Consider the following 19,543-nt stretch of genomic DNA (forward strand, 5'->3'; position numbering starts at 1 on the left):
CTTTGAAACCCAGATGTTTCTAGTTATTTTCTGCTTCTGTCACATTTTTACTCACTGCAGGCAGATTTTCACTGCAGAATAATACCTCCCATACCTCTGTGGAAGCATAGAGAACTGAGACATGTCTTTTGTGCATTGTAGTAAATTTATAATGCCATAAATCATAAAAAATTTTTTTTGGAATGTTATGTATCTTTGAAAATGAATTTTACAAAAACAAAATGGACTTAGTGTGCAACAGTTTTTAAAGTTCCCTACGGTGTTATTAATACTGGAGAAAAAATGGGGACTGCACATGCTATAGATATTTTACTATTTACACTTTTTATTTGTTTCCATACTTGTTTCCTTTCTTTTTTTTTTAAAGTTATTTTTATGGCCTTTTTGTTGGCTTTATTTGATAGGCATAGTGAGAGACAGACAGGAAATGGGGAGAAGAGTGGGGGAAGACGTGCAGCAAAGGGCCGCGAGGAGGAATCGAACCTGGGCCGCTGCGTCGGGGACCAACCTCTGTACATGGGTCACCCACTTAACCTGTTCAGCTATACGGGTGTCCATAATTGTTTCCTTTCTGCTCTGTGTATACACAGCCTGCAGTTGAACCCAGTGCAGATAAAAAAAGTCCCAGAATTTTTGTTGTGTGACGCTTGGTTGCAGCTCAGTCTCTCATGATTTCACGGTTGTGTGAAAATGCAAAGATTTTTTAGTTTTTTATAGAATCTTATGAGAGTAAACTATAAATTTTTGCAGAATTTTTAAACGTGACGTGTTGAAAAATGTGATTTTGACAGAATATCGTGATTTTAAGCTTGACGATGATTTTCAAACAATATCACGTTTCAAAACTGCCACTGGATTTTGTGGTTCAGTGGGTGAAGTAATAAATGCCAGTTGGATCCTGTTTTTTTCAGGCTACTGGAACATCATCGTGTATGGGAGGAAACATTCCTACCGCCTTTACACTAAGATGCTGAATGAGGCCATGAGGTGGACGGCTGCTATACAGGGAGTCATAGACAGCAAGACCCCGATAGAAACTCCAACTCTGCAGCTCATCAGAGACATCAAGGTAAAACACAAACACAGTAAATGAGCATGCCCAAATTCATCAGCAGAAACCGGTGTTTCAGATTATTTTTGTATCTCTCAGGAGAACAGTGTGAACCATGAAATAGTGGAGCAGATGTACAGGAGGAACCCCATCCTCAGATACACCCAGCATCCTCTGCACTCCCCTCTTCTGCCGCTGCCTTATGGAGAGGTCACCAGCTGTGAGTTAAACTTCCTCCTAAACTCCTGCTTCTTTTGCCTCCTCATCCTCCTGTTCTCTTTGTTTTCCAAATTCTGCATTTAGAGGCTCTCATACATGCTATTGCCCTCTGCAGGTCAAAACCAAACTTTTCATGCTTACAAATGGAACTGTGTCAGAAAGCTACAAACATTTATCTTCCAAAGAATTGATACCTTTTCCTTTGGCCAGCAGTATTTTGATGTGACCTCCACATTTACTCAGTTCTAGAATATGTTGTATTTCTTTCTACATTACTCCAAAATTCTTACAACGGCAACAATCCCTCGATCTAATTTTTTTATGTTATTATTGCACTTATCTTTGGTGTTATGGACACTCTACTTGTTTTTCTTTCTTCACTGAACATTTTTCTGTCTTCACTGATCTTTTCTCTCTTCATTTTTCCTGCAAGCAGTACAAAGGCAGCAGGGTTATGCCAGCCTGCAGGATGAGGCGGTGCGAGTTTTTAACTCACTGCAGGAGATGGAGACGCTGGCAGACACTGTGCCCATCATTCAGGGCATCCTGCAGACCTGCCAGGACCTGCGCCCTCTCAGGGATGAGGTACTTCTGTTTACTTACAAAAAGTTATTGTTGATTTCCCATTGAAAAGAAATGTGATTCCAACACTTTTACATGCTGGAATCTATGACAAAGAACATACACTGGACACTTTCATGTAATACATGTCACACTGTTGTCATGATATTATGAAAATTCCTAAATGTTCCGGCTAAGCTCCTTTCAGATGTGCACTTCTTTCCGTTAATCTTGAGCAACTGAGCTTGTTAGCTTCTTGTTTAAATGAGCAACCTGGTCACTTACGTGTTGAAAAATGGGAGTCCTTGGTGCAGGTCATTACCACATCAGAAGTCAGTTTCAGAAGCCTGTAAAGCCCAGTGGCAACATGCATAAACAGGTCTGTGTGCAGCCTTGTTGGTACACTTTCAGATGAATCAGGTCATACAGAGCAGGTTCTTTAGACCTGCTTTTGTCTTTCAGGATCTATTTCACTAGGCCAAACCTAGTAATATTTCTGTATCACTTTCAGCACTGCACAAGTCTGAACTGTATACTGTCACATTTACAGATAGGCATGCTCAAGCTGTAGAACTTTGATTAAAGGAAGGCTTTTTTCACATTTCAACACAGTTATTGGTCCAGAAACATCAGTGAGTATGCTGAAGACACAATTTGAGTGCCAAAATCACAAAGCACCTTTCTTATTCACCTTTTTGTACAATTTCACATCTATTATGTTGCAAACTGAAATGTCCATAAAAATTGTGATGAAAACAAAGATCACTGCTCAGATTAATGATACTCACTAAAAATGAATGAAATTATGGGTTTTTGGCAAAGAAATAACAAAAGCTGAAGTTTAGTTTGTTGCTTCCAACTGTTTGTAGTCGTCTGTCCTTTGAGTTTATTAAATACCTGCAGCATTCAATGGCAACAGGATCCATAGAAGCATTTCTAAAGTGTGCATAAAGTTGCAGGAATTTGCACACAAGGCACAACAGTGCTAGTAACTTCACGAAATAAACCTCTCTGTCACTGTGGTGGATGTATCTCAATGAAGTTGTGAGGAATATTAACTATTCTGTTAACATGTATCTTTAACAGACTGAAGCCAGCAAAAAATATGTATTCCATGTCTAGCTTTGTTTGCACTCTAACCCCCTTTATCTTTTTTTCCCCTTTAGGTATATTGTCAGGCGATCAAGCAGACCAATCACGTGCCTCAGCCTAACAGCCCAGCCAATCGAGCACACTGGCACCTGCTCACCTGCATGAGCTGCACCTTCCTACCCAGCCGAGCCATCCTCAGATACCTCCGCTTCCACCTCAAGAGGTGAGAGTTCGCAACATGGACGTTTCCTCTCTAATGGATCCATTACATGAACATACACTAAATGAGTTTTTGTGTATTTGTGTCTCAGGGTACGTGAGCGTTACCCCGGCACAGAGATCGAGCGCTACGCCAGTTTCATCGGGGAGTCCCTGAAGAAGACCAAGACTCGTGAGTTTGTTCCCTCTCAGGAGGAGATCGCCGCCCTGCTGGTGAGACAGGAGATGAGCACCACCGTCTACTGTCATGGAGGAGGCTCCTGCAAGATCTCCATCAACTCACACACCACAGCTGGAGAGGTGCATAGAGACCCACACAGTAACGTTTCTTATCCCTCTTGGAGATACAAGGTTGTGTTAGTTTAAAGTTGCCATAGTTCTCTGAGTTTATGTTGCACTTATGCTTCCCTAAATAGTGAATATTGTCAACTTGAAACATCCTCCACATATATTCTAAAGGGAACCGCTATTAAAGTATTGTGACCTAATTCTTATTTTGCCTCCAACTGACTTTACAAGGAAAGTGCATTCAAGTTAATGAGGTCAAGAGACTCCATACCAGATGATATAGGAGTTGTAAGAAGGAAAAACAGACCAAAAATGAAGCTAGGAGAATAAAAAAGAACGAAAATGCACACAGGTGGAAAAGAAAATTGTATGTGATTGTTTTTTTATTATTGCTTTTATTTGAAAATAACTGTCGAATGAAACCGCAGTTCAAGATCAAATGAGTCAGTTTGTGATGTGCTAATCAGTGTTTTAATGTTGTTGCTGCAGGTTGTGGAGAAGCTGATCAGAGGTCTGGCCATGGAGGACAGCAAGAACTTGTTTTCTCTGTTCGAGCATAATGCCTTTACAGACCGAGCTCTGGAGAGCAGAGTGATTGTGGCGGATGTTCTGGCCAAGTTTGAGAGGTATGTCAGTTTCTATGTACAGTATAAAACTGTAAATATGGCTTTAAATAGGTGTCCATTTTACGTTTTTCCGTTAACAGTGTGTTGTGGTTGTTATATTCTTTGCGGCTGGTGACTCATCCTGTGTCTGCTTTGTCCATTTTTCTTTCAGATTGGCAGGCAGTGAAGAAGAGGAGGAGGAAGGAGAATGGAAACTGTACTTCAAGCTCTACTGCTTCTTGGATGTGGAGAGCATGCCCAAAGAGGGAGTGGAGTTTGCTTTCATGTTTGAACAGGTAAGATTAGAGATTTAGTTTATTTATCATCATGCAACACACAATTGCATAAAGAAATTGCAGATGTAGTCCTTTTATGCTACTCACATACAAAAAACCCAAAACAAAACAAGTTGTTTAAATGGTAAATAATCAAGTAACAAATATGAACCTATTTTTGTGCTGAACTGTGGAAGATGAATTCATTAATATCACAGTCAGAGAAAAGAAATCGCAGCAGTGTAAACAGGCTGTATCTCTGGTGGTCTATGAGTGTCTTCTGGGCTCCGTACAGACACCTTGTCTAACTGGTACAAGGCTACTGATGATGTTCTGAGTGGTTTTAATCACTTGTTGCAGAGCTTTCCTGTCTTGCACTGTACACATCCCATACCATTTTGTGATGTTTACAGTTAAGAGGCTTTCTATTGCCCATCTGTAAAACTTGGGGCCTTGCAAATGAATTTAGTTTTCTTGAGAAGTACAGTTGTTTTTAAGTTTTAGGCAAGATTTACCTCACAACTGGGTCAGACATTGGCAAACAGATTTAAACTATTTAACAATAGTGGCACTTTTTTCTTAACTTTACCGAAGATTTCCAAAAACTAATGAGATGTTTGTGACTTTCTCAATGGTCAAAGCTCGTCCGTCACTTTGTAATTTGCATTTCCACAGCAGGGACGCCGCCCCAGGAAGATTAAACAAATTAGTCTGCTGATGTCTCAGAAGTGCGACGGTCTCGAATTCCCTCTGAGTGTCGTCCTCTGCAGAAACAGAACCTTGACTTTGTAGTCGGTCCTTTGGGCATTAAAATCTCTCAGTGTCCTTCAGTCTAGTTACTGTCACAAATTACAAGCAACACATGTTTACATGTTTCATTTGCAGATTTTTAAAATGTTTGCTGTTGTAACCTACAGTTGCTTATGCTCATATCAAGTTAATTTCTATAATTTGTATGTCAGAAAAAAAACTGTTGTTATACCGTATGTGATCATTCACAATGTAATTAAATGAATTTGTTTAAACTGTGCAATCTCTTGTCTCTTTGAACTGTTGTCTCTCAGGCCCATGAGTCTTTGATAAGCGGTCACTTCCCAGCCTCAGAGGAGACTCTGCAGCATCTCGCCGCTTTACGTCTCCAGTATCTCCATGGCGACGGGGCAGGTCGTGCAGGATGGAGCCTGGGAAGCGTTTATCCAATCGGACGTCTTCGCAACCGCATCCTGCACTCCACCAAGCCGGGCGTCGGCGCAGCGAGCGGGGCCGGAGGAGGAGGAGCCGGAGGTGCTGCAGATGGAAAAGGCACAGCAGGAGGACCGGGTGGCGTCGGGACCGGAGCAGAGAAACGAAAGACCCCGAGCTTCCTGGACGGCACCCTCAGGAGAAGCTTCAAAACGGGGTCACTGAAGAAGCAGAAGGTGTTCTTATTTTACCAAGCATGCAGGCTACATTTCATCTTAAAGTGTCAGTGTTGGATCACATCTTGTTGGTGCTGGTCAAAAAATCTTTTAATGAAGAATTAGAAAAAATATAGAATAGTGCAAATTCAATAGCAGTTTAATTTTCTATTCAGAATTTTACTTAAAGCTACTGTGTGTATAATTGTAAAACTCCTGCAATGGTGCAACCCAGTGGGAGAAAAGGGAACACTGTGGTAAATGGAGACAAACGGGTTGAATATGACACTTTGAATGCATCATAAAAAAAAACAAAAACATTTTATACACATTGGCTTTAAGTAAATAGGGTAAGTGACACTATTATCTGCATACCATTCTCCTCTATCTTTCCCACAATTCTTGTCTCGCTACATTGTACTGATAGAAAAAAAACAAAAATCCCACCAAAATATATTCTATCTTTCTAAAACATCAACTCAAGTGTTTAGATTTCACCCTGAAAGTAAAATGAATGATCCTACAATGCTGTTTAATCTGACTAGTATCAATACTAATCCACTGCAACTGGGATTGGAGCTCATTAGTACTTTGGACAAAACAAATGAAGCGTAAATGTAATTTTGAATATATTTTAAAGATTTATTATTTTTTTTGCATCCTAATCACTCTGATTTCAGGTTGCCCTGTAAATGTAAATTAGTTTTCCAAATGTTGGCACTTCATGTGCTTACTAATTTTATTTCTAGTAACAGATTAGATGATTTATTTGCTCATTTTATGGTGTAGAAGTATTTTGTAGTCTTGCAAAATTGACAAATGTTAAGTAAAGTGAAGAATCCGTAAAGAAACTGACTTGAGTTGAGCTTTTTGTCCATTGGATTGATAGTTTGACAGAAGATGGACTGATTGTTTCAGGTGGAGGAGGAGCAGATGCTGGAGATGTGGGTGAAGGAGGAGACGTCCGCCACACGGACCAGCGTCCTGGAGAAATGGACTCGTCTGCAGGGGATGCCGCAGCACCAGGCCATGCTTAAATACATGAGCATCATTAAGGAGTGGCCTGGATATGGATCCACTCTTTTTGATGTGGAGGTGAGGAAATAGGAAGATAACATGATGGATTTCAGGGATACCTACATATAAAAATGCCTGACAAGCCTCGCTTTCTCCTCTTTCTTCTCTCTGCAGTGTAAAGAGGGCGGTTTCCCTCATGATCTGTGGCTCGGTGTGAGTGCTGACAACGTGTCTGTGTATAAACGAGGTGAACCCAAACCTCTGGAGACTTTCCAGTACGAACACATCACCTTCTTTGGAGCTTCGCAGCCCTGCACCTATAAGATCATCGTGGATGAGAGGGAGATGTTCTTCGAGACTCCACTGGTGAGAGCTCCTTGTTCAGTGTGTCAAAAGCCACTGCTACAATCTACCCGAGTGTCACAAGCACACAAACATGAGAGACAGAGTGGAGATACTCACTCGAAATCACAGCTGCACTTAGTGGCAGTTTGGCTGAGCTTTAAAGCGAGTGCAGTTCGATCTGAGTGCAGAGGTCAGGTATCGGTGCAATCAGTCAAGGCGGGAGGCAGGATGAAGGAGGAGAGGGTGAAATTATAGGCTGAGTGGGGCTCAAGTGCAGGCATCAATCTGAAACGGAGTTCTCCACATACTAATTTGCATTTAGAAAAAGAAAAACAGTGCACATGTATACTTTTAGTTGTACAAATCGACAATAATAAGAGTCTACAGCTACAGATTTGGGCACTTCTTAGCTTTGGGCTGAATGCTAATGAAAGCAGGATAACATGCTTAAAATGACATGATGTTTATCATCTTTATCAAGTTCATCACTATAGCTTAATGTATAAAGATGCCAACATTTGATAATTAGCACCAAATACAAGCCAAGGATGATGGGAATATCATTAGTTTTGAAGGTATTTAGTCAATGCAGGTTTAATTTTCTGACTGACAGACTGATTTTGCCATCTACAGAAGCATGCTACTACTACAGCTAACCCTTAAACACATACAATAATAACAGCAACAACAATTTATATAGAACTTTTCTAAACTGAAGTTGCAAAGTGCTTCACAAGGCAGCAAAACTGACAAATCATACATTTATTAGGTTTTTAAAGTAAAATACAGGGGAAAAAAAACACAATTTAGTGTATAAACACCAATAGAGTTGGAAAAAGACAGTGCAAAGGTAATAAAACTCAATAAAATCAGGCTCTCAAGAAGAGACTTAAAAGAAAAAACTGTACGAAAGCTCAGAGATATATGAAGAAGTGAGGCCAAGTAATAATTGAAACATAAAAATAGATTCTAAAACATGTTGGGAACCAGTTTAAAGAACCAAAAAGAGAAGTGTTATAATCACACCTCTTGGTTCTGGTTAAAATATTTGCTGTACAGTCTGAAGATGATCCTTAGATTTTTAGTTTGGGCAGGTATAAAGGCCAAGTGTGTAAAATGTGTCATATTTTTGAAATATTTCTACCATAAAACCAAGATTGTGCAAGCAGAAATACAGACAAGCATATGCTGAAAATAATTTGCTTTCACTCTTTAGGTTGGAGAGATCACCAAGATCATGAGGGCCTACATTAACATGATGGTGAAGAAACGCTGCAGCATCATGTCCGTGACCAGCGTCGCCAGTTCCTGGGTCAGGTGATCGCCACCAGCCAATCACAGCGCCTCGGTTCATCCTTCCAGCGGCAAACAGACGCCTCAGCCCCCCCTGCATCGGTTGGTTGGTTTTGATGACGGCAGTCGCACCAAGCAGCCAAATTTTCAAGGTTGAATCAAGAGATGTGGATGAGCGTCAGTAAGCAAAACGGGGAACAGTGGACACAGAAGCCAAACGCACACTCTGCTGGCCTGGGTTTCACTTGGGATATTTAACAACGAGCATGACAAAGAAATATTTTGGGGCTGTTCCGACAAATACATGACCCCCTCAGCTGTAGTCCTGCATGTAGATGTTCAAGCACACTCCAAACTTCTCTCCGATTTTTCCTTTTCGGACAAACTAAATTCAAGCACAACGCAGCCGCCCAGCCAGTCCCAGGTGGCTCCTCCACCCCCAAGTGCACTGCCAGACAGAAGAAAGCCACACTTTCTCACTTCAGTTTCTTTCTCTCTATCTCACTCCTCCTCCAATTTCAGTCTCTCTCTTTCTCTTCATGTATCCTCACTCCTGTTGCATCATTGTTTGCTATTGCAATTAAGTTTTAATGCTGAATTCTTGTTCTTGCTTGCTTTTCCCTCTCTCTGTCTTTTATCTGTAACATCAGCTAGAATCACATCTGAGAAAAAGGACTCGATGGTGATTCTTCTTCTTCGGGGCCCACAAAAACCCCACATAGCCGCTCACTCGTCGGTGCCACTGTGTGGCCGCAAGAAGAAAACGCAGCCAAAGGATTCTTCAGGATGGCTTTAAATATTCCTGAACAATATCCTATAGATAATCTCGAGGAGAAAAGAGTAGAGGGTTTACTTTGGAGGCTCTTTGGTCAGTTTGACACACAGAGTCTGTGCATGGCTAAAAGTCTCTCTTGGCTCTACAAGGATAATCCACAATAGTATCCGACTAACATTTCCCTATTTATGTCTAGATATAACACATAAATCTGTATATTCACATAACTGAACAAACATGTATCATTTTGTACTGTATATCACACATTATAATAAGAGTTATTAATGAAATTTTTGGTGGCCACTGCACTGTACAGTATAATATAGATGCCATACTCAATGCAATGTGACACCTGTCATGTAAAATACATGCAAGTGAGCGGTGTTAAATAATGACCACTGTATGTCTGAATATGATGCCAATACTGTACATCATTCACTGGCTGTGCCATTAATGTGACTCACGGAAAAGTTAGAAACACAGACCATAATGAGACGTGGCTGCTATCGTGGTCATTGTTTTCACAGCGTTTTGAGGAATTTCTCATTGTTGTTATTTGCTGCACTCACCCTGCAGCATTAATTGGAGCCATAACATAATGTAAATCCTGGTCTGCTCAAGCTAATCTCACGTTTTTTTTTCTTTACCGAGGAGATCAGGAGATTTAAATGAAAACGCATACACGCTCCAGTTTGTCTTTGTCTCCAGCCTGTTTATGAAAATGTGACTTTTATTATTACTGATATTCTTAATGTATGCCCCCAGCTATCTTAACCACCCTGAAGTGCTGTGTCTGGATTGCTGCTGTGTGTGTGTTGCGTGTGTGAGTGTATTAATGGTGTAATGCAAACTGTTGGAAAAGAAAAGGGAAATGAGAAAAGAGAAGTGATTTTACTGAGTGTATTCCTTGGAAATAAGCTGTATTTACATGACTAACCTTTGCAAAGAATGGTGTTGTAATTGTGAGTTAACGGCAAAAAGCATGGGATTTCAGGGGAGGGTTATTTATTTATTATTGTACTGTATGTATTGCAAGGTCTGTTTTGGAAAGTTGAAAATATACCGGACTTTCTTTTTTAGTCTCAGTGTAAGAGGAGCAGATTAGACACTGTGAGGATGTGGGTTTGGACTATTTAATTGTGCACTTGGAATGCTGGAAGTCATCACTGCTTTGTGTGTGTGTGTTTGTTTATGGACTGAAAGTGTCACCGGACTGCAGTTAGGCAGCAGCATCCCTCACGTATAAAACCTCCAGAGACAAAAACACTGGAAACACAGTGTTTACCTCTGGACTAATGAGGTAACACGGAAAATTACAGTCCAAAATCAAAACACATTCCAGTGAATTGTCTAATTAAACTACTTTATGTGGCAATAAGAGGTTTAGTATTTGCCCCAAACAAAATTATGCTGCTTTTTACACCAGATATTTAAGTGAAGTTCTTAAGGTGAAATAGTCTGTTGTTTATCTGGAGCACCACATACAGAACAGGGCGGCAGCCATGATTTTAGAAACACTGAGGTTGTAAATCCAAGATACAAAAAGAAATGTTGATCAAACAGACACACAAAAAAATTTTCACACTGTTTTATTCATAAAATACCAGGTCTTTTATTCAAATTCAAATAAAACAACTCCCAAATTCACCTAAATGTATAATTATAAATGTAGAATGTAAACCAGCTTTGCTAAAGTACCCCAAGTTTCTTTAAAAAAAAAAAAAAAAAATGACCTCAGTGTTTTTTATTGTCGCTTCGGCCTTGACTGCATACACACAACCCACTGGGATCCTGCCTATAGACGTAGAATAAACAGAACTCACTCAGAGGTTCCAGTTTCGCTTTTGGTTTGGGCTAAAATAAGTGCAAAACTGGAAAAAATAAAGTCAAGTTTATAAGCCATAAATAAGAGGGAACCTGGAGTGGTCTGTTCTAGTTATTCTACTTCTATGGTTCTGTCTGTCACTGATATTACACTGAGTAAGAAGAACTTGCCCTGTAGTTGCTGAGATGTGATCAGTATGTTTGCTAAAGGGAGCAGACAAATGAGATTTTAAACTACCTGATCACAAATCTGTCATCGAGGGCAACTTCATCATGAAGGGTCCTGTTATCAGCCGCAGGCGGCCAGAGTGGGGCCCATTCTTATCTTATGTTATGCTCATTATCATCATTAAATAGTAAATCATTGTGCTTGTTGGAAAAAAAAGAGAAAGAGAGAGATATGTGTGTTGTTCTTTTTTATTTGTAACTGGCTTTACAAAGTTATGCTTTAATAAATTATTGAAATTGTCCTCTATTTGATGTCATGTTTGCGCTCTTATTTTGACAGGTCCTGTGTCATTTTATTCAAGTATAATACTTATATTTGCATACGTTAGTTCAAATGTTAAGCATTAGCCAGCAGCTGGTTAGCTTGGCTTGTCACAAAGAACTGTTTATTTTCATGTTTTTTTTTTTGTTTTTTTTTTTTTAATAGTTTCATAAGTTGTCAGCCATATATGTGCAGATACTTGAGCATTTTTGGCTTTAGCTGTTAGTTTAGCTTTGCACAAGAACAGTTGGAATCAGGCAATCCCCCCTTCTCCAAAGATAAAATTTCTTTCTAATCTTATTGAATCTGATTAGTTTAAACAAATAAGATACCACTTCTTAATTTGTCATCTTCAGATGTGTCTTTAGACTGATTTGGATTCTTCTGGGCAGAGCAGAGCCATGTTTCTAGTCTTTGTGCTAAGTAGCTGCAGTCTGAGGCCTTTGATCTCCTTATCTGACTTACCAGAAACCAAATAAAAGCACCAAAATTACCAACCAAGCTACATTTAAAAAAACTGTGAGCTTATCCCTATATCGAATAATATGAGTTGTGTGCAGTTCCATAATGGAGTGATTTCCCCCTTAAGCCACTCAAAATCAAAAAGAAAAAAAGAGACATGCTTAAAATAAAATCCTGAAAATGAATATATATTTTGTTTTTCCTGCTTTTCTTCTCCCTTTCAAACTTTTCTTACTCTTCTGATTCATCTTGGGACCCTTTGATGGATTCAGCCGAAACAGCACACATGCAATCAAAAATCATGTTTGGGCTCAGCAAAAAACATAATGCAACACTCTGCATTAGATTTTTTGAGTTATGTAAACTTCTAATGCAATTATGTTTAACCAGCAACAGTGATTTAGGGGGAATTAGTTCCTCCTTCACAATCTAAGCCATTTTAATTCGCAGTCTGAACCGTCTGAAATTGTTCCGGCATGTTAAGACAGAGGAGGGGACTTGAAACCCTGAACTCAAGTTAAATAATAATTTGAATTTCAAGCCAATTTCATTAAGTTACCTCAACTTGAATTTAGTTTTAAATCAACTAATACAGAAAATTGAGTTTAAATCACAGAAAATTAACTTGATGCAATTACAGACATTATTATGTCAACACAACCCATCAAAATGATGTTTGCAGAGAAGTAACCAAATGAGTACATTTGACTTTTTTAATTTATTTTTTATTTTACAACCATGCAACTAGTTTAGTATTTAGTTGCGTATGCAGACGACCTTGTGAGTTGACACTAACTACACATTAAACAGTAACTTGGTAAACTATGCAGCTATGCCATATTTAATAATTTATTCTTCACAATTGTACCTTTTCCGTCTTTGGTGTTGGTTTTTGGCCTTCAATAACATTTTTTGCTGTTGCATGTATTTTTACTGTTACACGTCTGTACATACTTTGAATATTGCATTTCCAAAGCAGCACCAACGCTGCGCCTCCCCTCCTTTGTCCGTGTGCGTAAAGAGCGTGCGTCAGGACTCGGCGTCTGGTTCCTTCTCGGCGAACTCACTTCACGAGTTCGAGACGGTGCAACGAGACGCAGCCAGTGCATTGCGTCCTCCTTTTAGCGCTCATTTAAGCATCCCAAATCTTCTCAGACATAAAATCAACTGGAATAATCTGCGTTTAAGCGGCCGGATGATGGAAATACGGATTTTACTCCCTGCTCTGCTTCTTGTCTTCGGTTTCGGGGCAGTTTTCGCTCAGTCTTCCGCAACTAACCAAGGTAGGATCAGGAAAAATCAGTGGCTGTGGTGACTGAGGTTTTAAAGTCAGCAAGAAATCACTTCTTCCTTTCACCTGATCTATTTTAGCTGCGTCATGATTTTATTATCATGATGTATATACGTACAAGTTGTGTACAGTGAGACTTTATTTTGGCTCTGAATTAATCTCAGTTTTCTCACTTTTGACACTTAATGTCAGAAAAATATGTCTTAAAGGACAGATTCATGAGACTTAAAATTATTCAAATCCAAAATCCAGGAATGTGGAATTAAGCTTAAGATATTTGAATTTTAAAGATCATTTACCATAAAATGGGTTAGAAAATCTCTCTCTCGCCATTTGCTTCATCAACCTCTAAACATAAGCAAAAAAGCAAGAAAAACAGGGTTTTTATGGTAGCACTGTGTCTGATCTAGTTTCATATCTTTGTCTATTGTTGAAATCTCTCAGCAGGAACACTGAGACTCTTTTCAACTCTCTCCTCAGCCCCAAGGGCCCTTAATTGTTCCAGAGTAAAGACACCAGAAGGAGTAGCTCCAAACAAATTCACCACATAAGAATGAGACTTTGTTTACACCAGCAGCATTTCACAGATACATTGCCACACTGACACAAACCCGGCTGTTGTCCTGTGTGTGTCTGCTGATAATAATATGACTGGTCCACAGCCTGTGTGTTTACTGTGCTCTGTCTCCATGGAAAAAGTCCCAGAGGATTAGCAGTAGTTATAAAAAAAAAAAAGGAAAACACAGTGAGCACAAACCTACAGGCCTCATTTAATCTGCCTCTCACTGTGTTTTCGGCTAATCTCTACAGTATTAAAGTCACTTCCTTGTGGTGTAAAATTTTCTCATGAAATCGAGTTTACCCACTTCGTTTCCTCTTCTCAGGTTTTTTTTCTGACTGAACTAACTTTTTTTCCTGCAGCTTGTGAAGCGAAAAATGGGACAAGCTGTGAGGAATGTCTGAACAATGTGACGGTAAGCCTCTCATTTCTGCTGGGGTGATATTATTCTGGGTTTACACTGTGTGAGTGTGTGTGTTGTCACTGGAAAAAAAAAAAGATGTCTCAAGTGGAGGAACCATAGCTAGCAGCTCCACCTCCACATCTACCTGTTAGACGGGTTTGAGGAGTAACTGATCTGTCATGCAATCACACCCTCCCTCTCCATTTTCTGCTGTTTGTGTGTTTATCTACTACTGCATCCTGCATTTGTCCTGAATACCCCATTGTTTGTTTGAATTAAAGGCTCATTATATGTGTTTTTGGGGATTACAGTGCTTGTGGTGCATCAAAACCAAGTCCTGTGTCACATATCCAGTGAGGACCATCCTCCCTCCTCATTCACTCTGTCCACTGAATGACGCTCGCTGGGGCCTCTGCTGGAGTAAGACAAACAAATAATCACAGCATATCCACTAGAGTTGTTCAAAGATATGTTTATGGTGTTTATTTTAGGCAATTTTGTGGAAAGCATTTTGTTAAACTACTGCACTGAAGCACAAGTTTGAAGAACTGGCACTAATGTTTTCATTTGGTTCCGCTTTATGATTTAACATCACTCAATTTTAGAAAGAAGTAAGTCTAATACTGTGTAGGGCTGCTAGTCTGGATTATTTCAGTATATATTACCTGTACCTACCTGTCAATATCTGTAATACAGACTTGCCCACACCACTATTATATTAGTCAGTTATATTTAATTATAGTTTCGATTTATGTTTAGTTTTACAGGCTGCAATTTGAAAAATATTTCCTATCTTAACTGGAATATAATTCAGCTTTAATTTAACTGCTATAGTAGAGGTGAGTTTGAGGTCCCATTCAGTACATATTGTTTTTTAAATAACCACACTTAAAGGATTTTTATGAAAAGATTAACTGTCATTTAAAAACTATCAGTCAATACTTCATTGCTAGATTTTCAGACACAAGAAATGACCTCAAAATCCATACAGCTGAGTGTTTATTATTGCAAACATCATTCTTTACCTTAGATTAAACTGTCCACAATCATAAAATCAGGTAGACGTAAGATAGCAAGCAGGCTACAACAAAATGCTGCTTGCAAATGCATGTTTCTGTGATTTAACCCCCTTTGAACAGGCAGTAAGGCATATAAAAGTCTATTTGTAGTTTTGACACATGGCTGTTTTCTCATGGTTTCGGCTAATGCTGCAGCACACGGTGAGAGTTTAGATAATAGCAGTCTTGGGGGGAAGCTCTATTGTGTTTCAACGTGGCACTGTTGGTAGAACAGACCTCATTCAACACCTACAAAAGTAATTACATTTCTTACGTGAATGCAACATTTTGATATCCACAATACTTCTGTGAGATCTTGATATGTGGCTTTCTATTTCAGTATTTTTACGCTTTTGAAATAATACTTATATTTAAGTGTTAAAGATGTGAATATGTCTCTCTTAACTGTCATATCTTCTTTTGGCTGTTCCTGTTAGGGGTCACCATCGTAAAACATCTACTTCCATCTCTTCCTGTCCTCTGCATCTTCTATCCTGCATGTCCTCTCAGTACATCCATAAACCTTGTCTTTGGTCTAAACAACAACTCTCCTAAACATATCTCTCATTCTGACCTTTTTTTTGTTTACTCTTAATCAATCAACCTGAGCTGTCTCTCTGATGTACTCACTTATCTAATCCTGTCCATCCTCATCACTCCCAAATCTCAGCAGCTTTAACAAAGCTGCCTCCAGCTCCACCTCCTGTCTTTCATCAGTGGCGCCATCTCCAGCTCATATAACATTGCTGATCTCATGACTATCTTGTTAACCTTCACTTTTATGCTTGCTGCTTCCAGTCTGTTACAAATCACTCCTGACATTCTTCTCCATCATCTCCACCCTCCCTGCACTGTCTTTTTCACTTCCCCACTGCATTATAATTACAGGTATTTAACACTTGCTCCCATAAAACCACATATCAGTCTTTTACAGTCTCTCTACAGCTCTAGAGTAATTATGCTCGAAAAAAGGCGGAAATGAAAATAAAAAGAAGAGTTTAGGAAAGAGTTAGAATGTGCGTTTTCCATCTTGAAGGTAGACCTGTGACTGCTGATTCCTGCTAACATTTATGTGTTTGTCTGTAGTGAACTTCCAGATATTGATAATCACATTGGCAGTGGTTGGTGGGATTATCATCATTGCCTTCATAGTTTGTCTCTTCTGCTGCTGCAAGTGTGAGAACTTTGGGTGAGTTTAAGGCGAGCTGCAGCTTTACTATCTGACAAAACATCCTCCACAATATGATGTTAGTGCCCACAGAGTTAAGACACATTCAGATTATACTGGAAGAAATTTTAAAGGAGGATCTCATTTACTTGTTTGTTTTATCAGGCTGATATAAAAATATGATTACTCACAATAACAATAGAGTACAATAAAATAACCAGTAATGATTTGAATAGTGATTTATCTTGAGTGTATTGAAATGGGAACAGTTTCTTGATTTTGCACATTAATCCTGAGCACGTTAACCCCATCGTTTTCTATTTCCTTGTATAATCATATAATGTTTATTTGTGTCATCTTTGGTGTGGTCACCTTAAGTGTCTGCACTGGAAGCTTGCCCAGTGTACTTTTCTGTGATCTAAATACATCATAACCTGACATTAGTCTTCTGTTTGCATTTAAGATCCAAAAGGTTTGAAGCCAAGATGCAGAGAAATGCCAATAAAATGAGAACCAAACAGGAAGAAAGGTGAGAATTAATGTTACATGAGCATGAGAATGAACACAGTTTTAGCAGATCTGTCTTGTTTTTTTGTGACAGTGCTTGATATATTTATGGATATAGTTAACCAGGCTTGATCTGAAATAGCCTGGCTGCAGAACTCCCACATTATCAGTTTTTACAGCTATTCAAACAGTAAATTATGAAGTGAAACAACAATTGAGCACTGACACAAACAGTTTCTCCTTACAGTTTCCTCCCTGCTGAGTAAACAACAGACTCAGTGACAATGATTTATAACATTTGTTCTTTCAGATTAGCTACTGACACACTTATAAAGTAAACTTATTTGTATATACACTTTTACAATAGTACAATAATTTATTGCCATCTAAGGGTTCTTTTTACCATTCTTTTGTGTTGTAGCTTTCAGGCAGTCTCTCAGTACTCTTAATATTTGTATTGTATCTGATAGTTAACAGTCTCTCTTAGACTTGACGCACCAGCTGCCCTGCTGCATTGTTGGTCATGATCCATATCAGTTTCCTTCACAGCACAAAGCAAATCAAGGATAAATGCACACGTCATACTGTTATCAGCCCAAACTGGTTTGTGGCCACGTGATTGCTGAAGTATTTGCAAGTCTGAGAAAAAATCATTAGTCACTGTGTGGCTCACGTAAGAACATTTTGTCTTTACAGGAAGGCCGAGATGAAACAGAGACACGATGAGATCAGGAAGAAATATGGTGAGTTTTCCCACATGTTGACACTAATGCATACATTAATATGGTGCAGCTATTTGTGGTTCTGTATCTTAGAGTGTAGACTCATGACTTGTGTGGAGAATTAATTTATTCTGCAAAATGACATTAAGCTGTCTTTTTATATTTGGCAACAACTCTGACTAAAGGAGTAGTTCAACATTAGGGGAAATGTGCTTATTTGCTTTCTGCCTGAGAGATGACAAGATTGAGACAGTATTCATGTTTGTATGGAAAATATTATGTTACCCCCTGCCAGACATTAGCTTAGCTTAGCGCAATGAGTGGAAACAGGGGGAAAGAGGTTGTCTGGCTCTACCCAAAGGTTAGGTTTTCCAGTGTTACAAGACATTGTTTGCTAGACTACCCGAGTTCGACATAACCACACTTTCTTTATGAATCAAAGTTACTGACTGAATATTCTCTGTGATAAATACCAATCCAATTTCTAATCTGTGTGCTGTTCACTGCAATACCAGTATTGTAAAACCGACTTGACAGCAAATCAGGACCAAATATAAAAACATATTTCTGTGTTTTCTGAATCACCAAGTAAATGCATGTAATATTCTGTGGCAACAATTCATAGATGATATGGTCAGGAAAAAACTGGTGAAAGGGTGTCCTTCGAGCCGATTTGAATCCCAAACTTTATACTCAAGAAAATGTAACATTGCTAGTGAGTTTTAAAGATGCTGGATGGTGGATTTTATTTATTCATTTCCATACAAAACAAGGCCAGCTGTTTCTTGGTGTTTGCAATCACTATGCTATGCTAAGCTAACCATCTCCTGGCTGTAGCTTTATATTTACAGTGTCTATAAAAAGTTTAACCCCACCTCCAAAAATGAACTTTAAGCGATCAGAGTAGCCGCAATGTTTGGTGGAGCCAAAAACTGCACATCATTACAAAAGCACCAACTCCACTATAAAGCATGGTGGTGGCAGCATCATAATGCAGGTTTGATTCTCAGTAGCGGGCCTTAGATTGCTTGTAGAGGATGAGGGTAAAATTAATGCAGCACAGCACAGGAAAATGTCAAACTGTTAATTTAAATCAATGCACTATTTGATTGTTTTATGTTTTCTAGGTCTAAGTGGGCAGAATCCATACTCCAGATTTGCCTGAGAACACCTGACAAATGAGATCTTACACCATGGACACTGAGAAGAGCATACAACAGACATATGCAGCCTGTCTTTTGCTTCTGACATGAACTGAGAATTAATGTAAACTATAGGACTGCTTCAGAAAAGTGATGAGTAGTTTTGTATAGGCAGCCTCCAGAGTCATTCAGCCAATGAACAGGTCTATGCAAAGAACGCTGCTTTCACTGTGATGACCCAAGAGGCTGTAACCAAGACTAGAATAGACACGTAGCTACAGTACTCATTAAAACTACAGCAGTCTATTCTGTGGCTCAGTCTACTGTTACTATTTATTATCTTAAGTTTAATTGTACAGAATTGAAAGAATCCAATCTGGTTGGTGAACAATTCTTTTGTTTTGCTTGGGAAAATCTGTTGCAGTTGTACATTTTCAGGTTGCTCCTCTGAGTTGCTGCTGAGTTTAGAGATGTACGTAGAGTTTCTAATCTATTTTTGTACTTTATGTGATTTTTCCTGTACTAAGTGAAACGCATTATTGTCAGAGGCCATTTTAATTGCATCATTGCTGCACTTTTTAGTGACAAGAATGTGTCAGTTGAATTTTTGGTCCTGAAGTTGGATTTAAGTCAGTTTAATTGTACTGTTGCTTTTATATCTTGTAAAAACATACAGGCTTAATAAACAACTTCAGACTGAGAATTCATTTTGTCTGTGAACTCTGTGGTGTGTATAGTGCCTTCGTTAATGCCTAACTTTTCTATTACATGGTATGCTGG

At 39.0% G+C, this 19,543-nt stretch overlaps 2 protein-coding genes across 2 annotated transcripts in view; both read left to right on the forward strand.

The window, feature by feature from the left end:
* myo10l1 (myosin X, like 1) overlaps positions 1–11,436 on the forward strand; it is a 66,157-nt gene extending 54,721 nt beyond the window's left edge. Inside the window, exons 33-43 of the mRNA XM_023274954.3 lie at positions 912–1,069; positions 1,151–1,271; positions 1,704–1,855; positions 2,998–3,146; positions 3,235–3,442; positions 3,920–4,056; positions 4,208–4,331; positions 5,375–5,728; positions 6,626–6,802; positions 6,899–7,090; positions 8,286–11,436. Of these exons, the coding sequence (XP_023130722.2) occupies positions 912–1,069; positions 1,151–1,271; positions 1,704–1,855; positions 2,998–3,146; positions 3,235–3,442; positions 3,920–4,056; positions 4,208–4,331; positions 5,375–5,728; positions 6,626–6,802; positions 6,899–7,090; positions 8,286–8,390 (1,877 nt within the window). The 3' untranslated portion in view covers positions 8,391–11,436. The remainder of the gene's footprint in view (positions 1–911; positions 1,070–1,150; positions 1,272–1,703; positions 1,856–2,997; positions 3,147–3,234; positions 3,443–3,919; positions 4,057–4,207; positions 4,332–5,374; positions 5,729–6,625; positions 6,803–6,898; positions 7,091–8,285) is intronic.
* A 1,535-nt stretch (positions 11,437–12,971) lies between these two features.
* Positions 12,972–19,466, forward strand: pttg1ipa (PTTG1 interacting protein a). The gene is made up of 7 exons (XM_023274965.3): positions 12,972–13,196; positions 14,126–14,178; positions 14,478–14,586; positions 16,311–16,413; positions 16,856–16,921; positions 17,596–17,642; positions 18,749–19,466. Exons 1-7 carry the CDS (start codon positions 13,109–13,111, stop codon positions 18,784–18,786), a joined length of 504 nt encoding a protein of 167 aa, XP_023130733.2. The 5' UTR covers positions 12,972–13,108; the 3' UTR covers positions 18,787–19,466.
* Positions 19,467–19,543: the final 77 nt, after the last annotated feature.

Source organism: Amphiprion ocellaris, chromosome 20 (assembly GCF_022539595.1).
Source record: "Amphiprion ocellaris isolate individual 3 ecotype Okinawa chromosome 20, ASM2253959v1, whole genome shotgun sequence".
Lineage (NCBI taxonomy): Eukaryota > Metazoa > Chordata > Actinopteri > Pomacentridae > Amphiprion > Amphiprion ocellaris.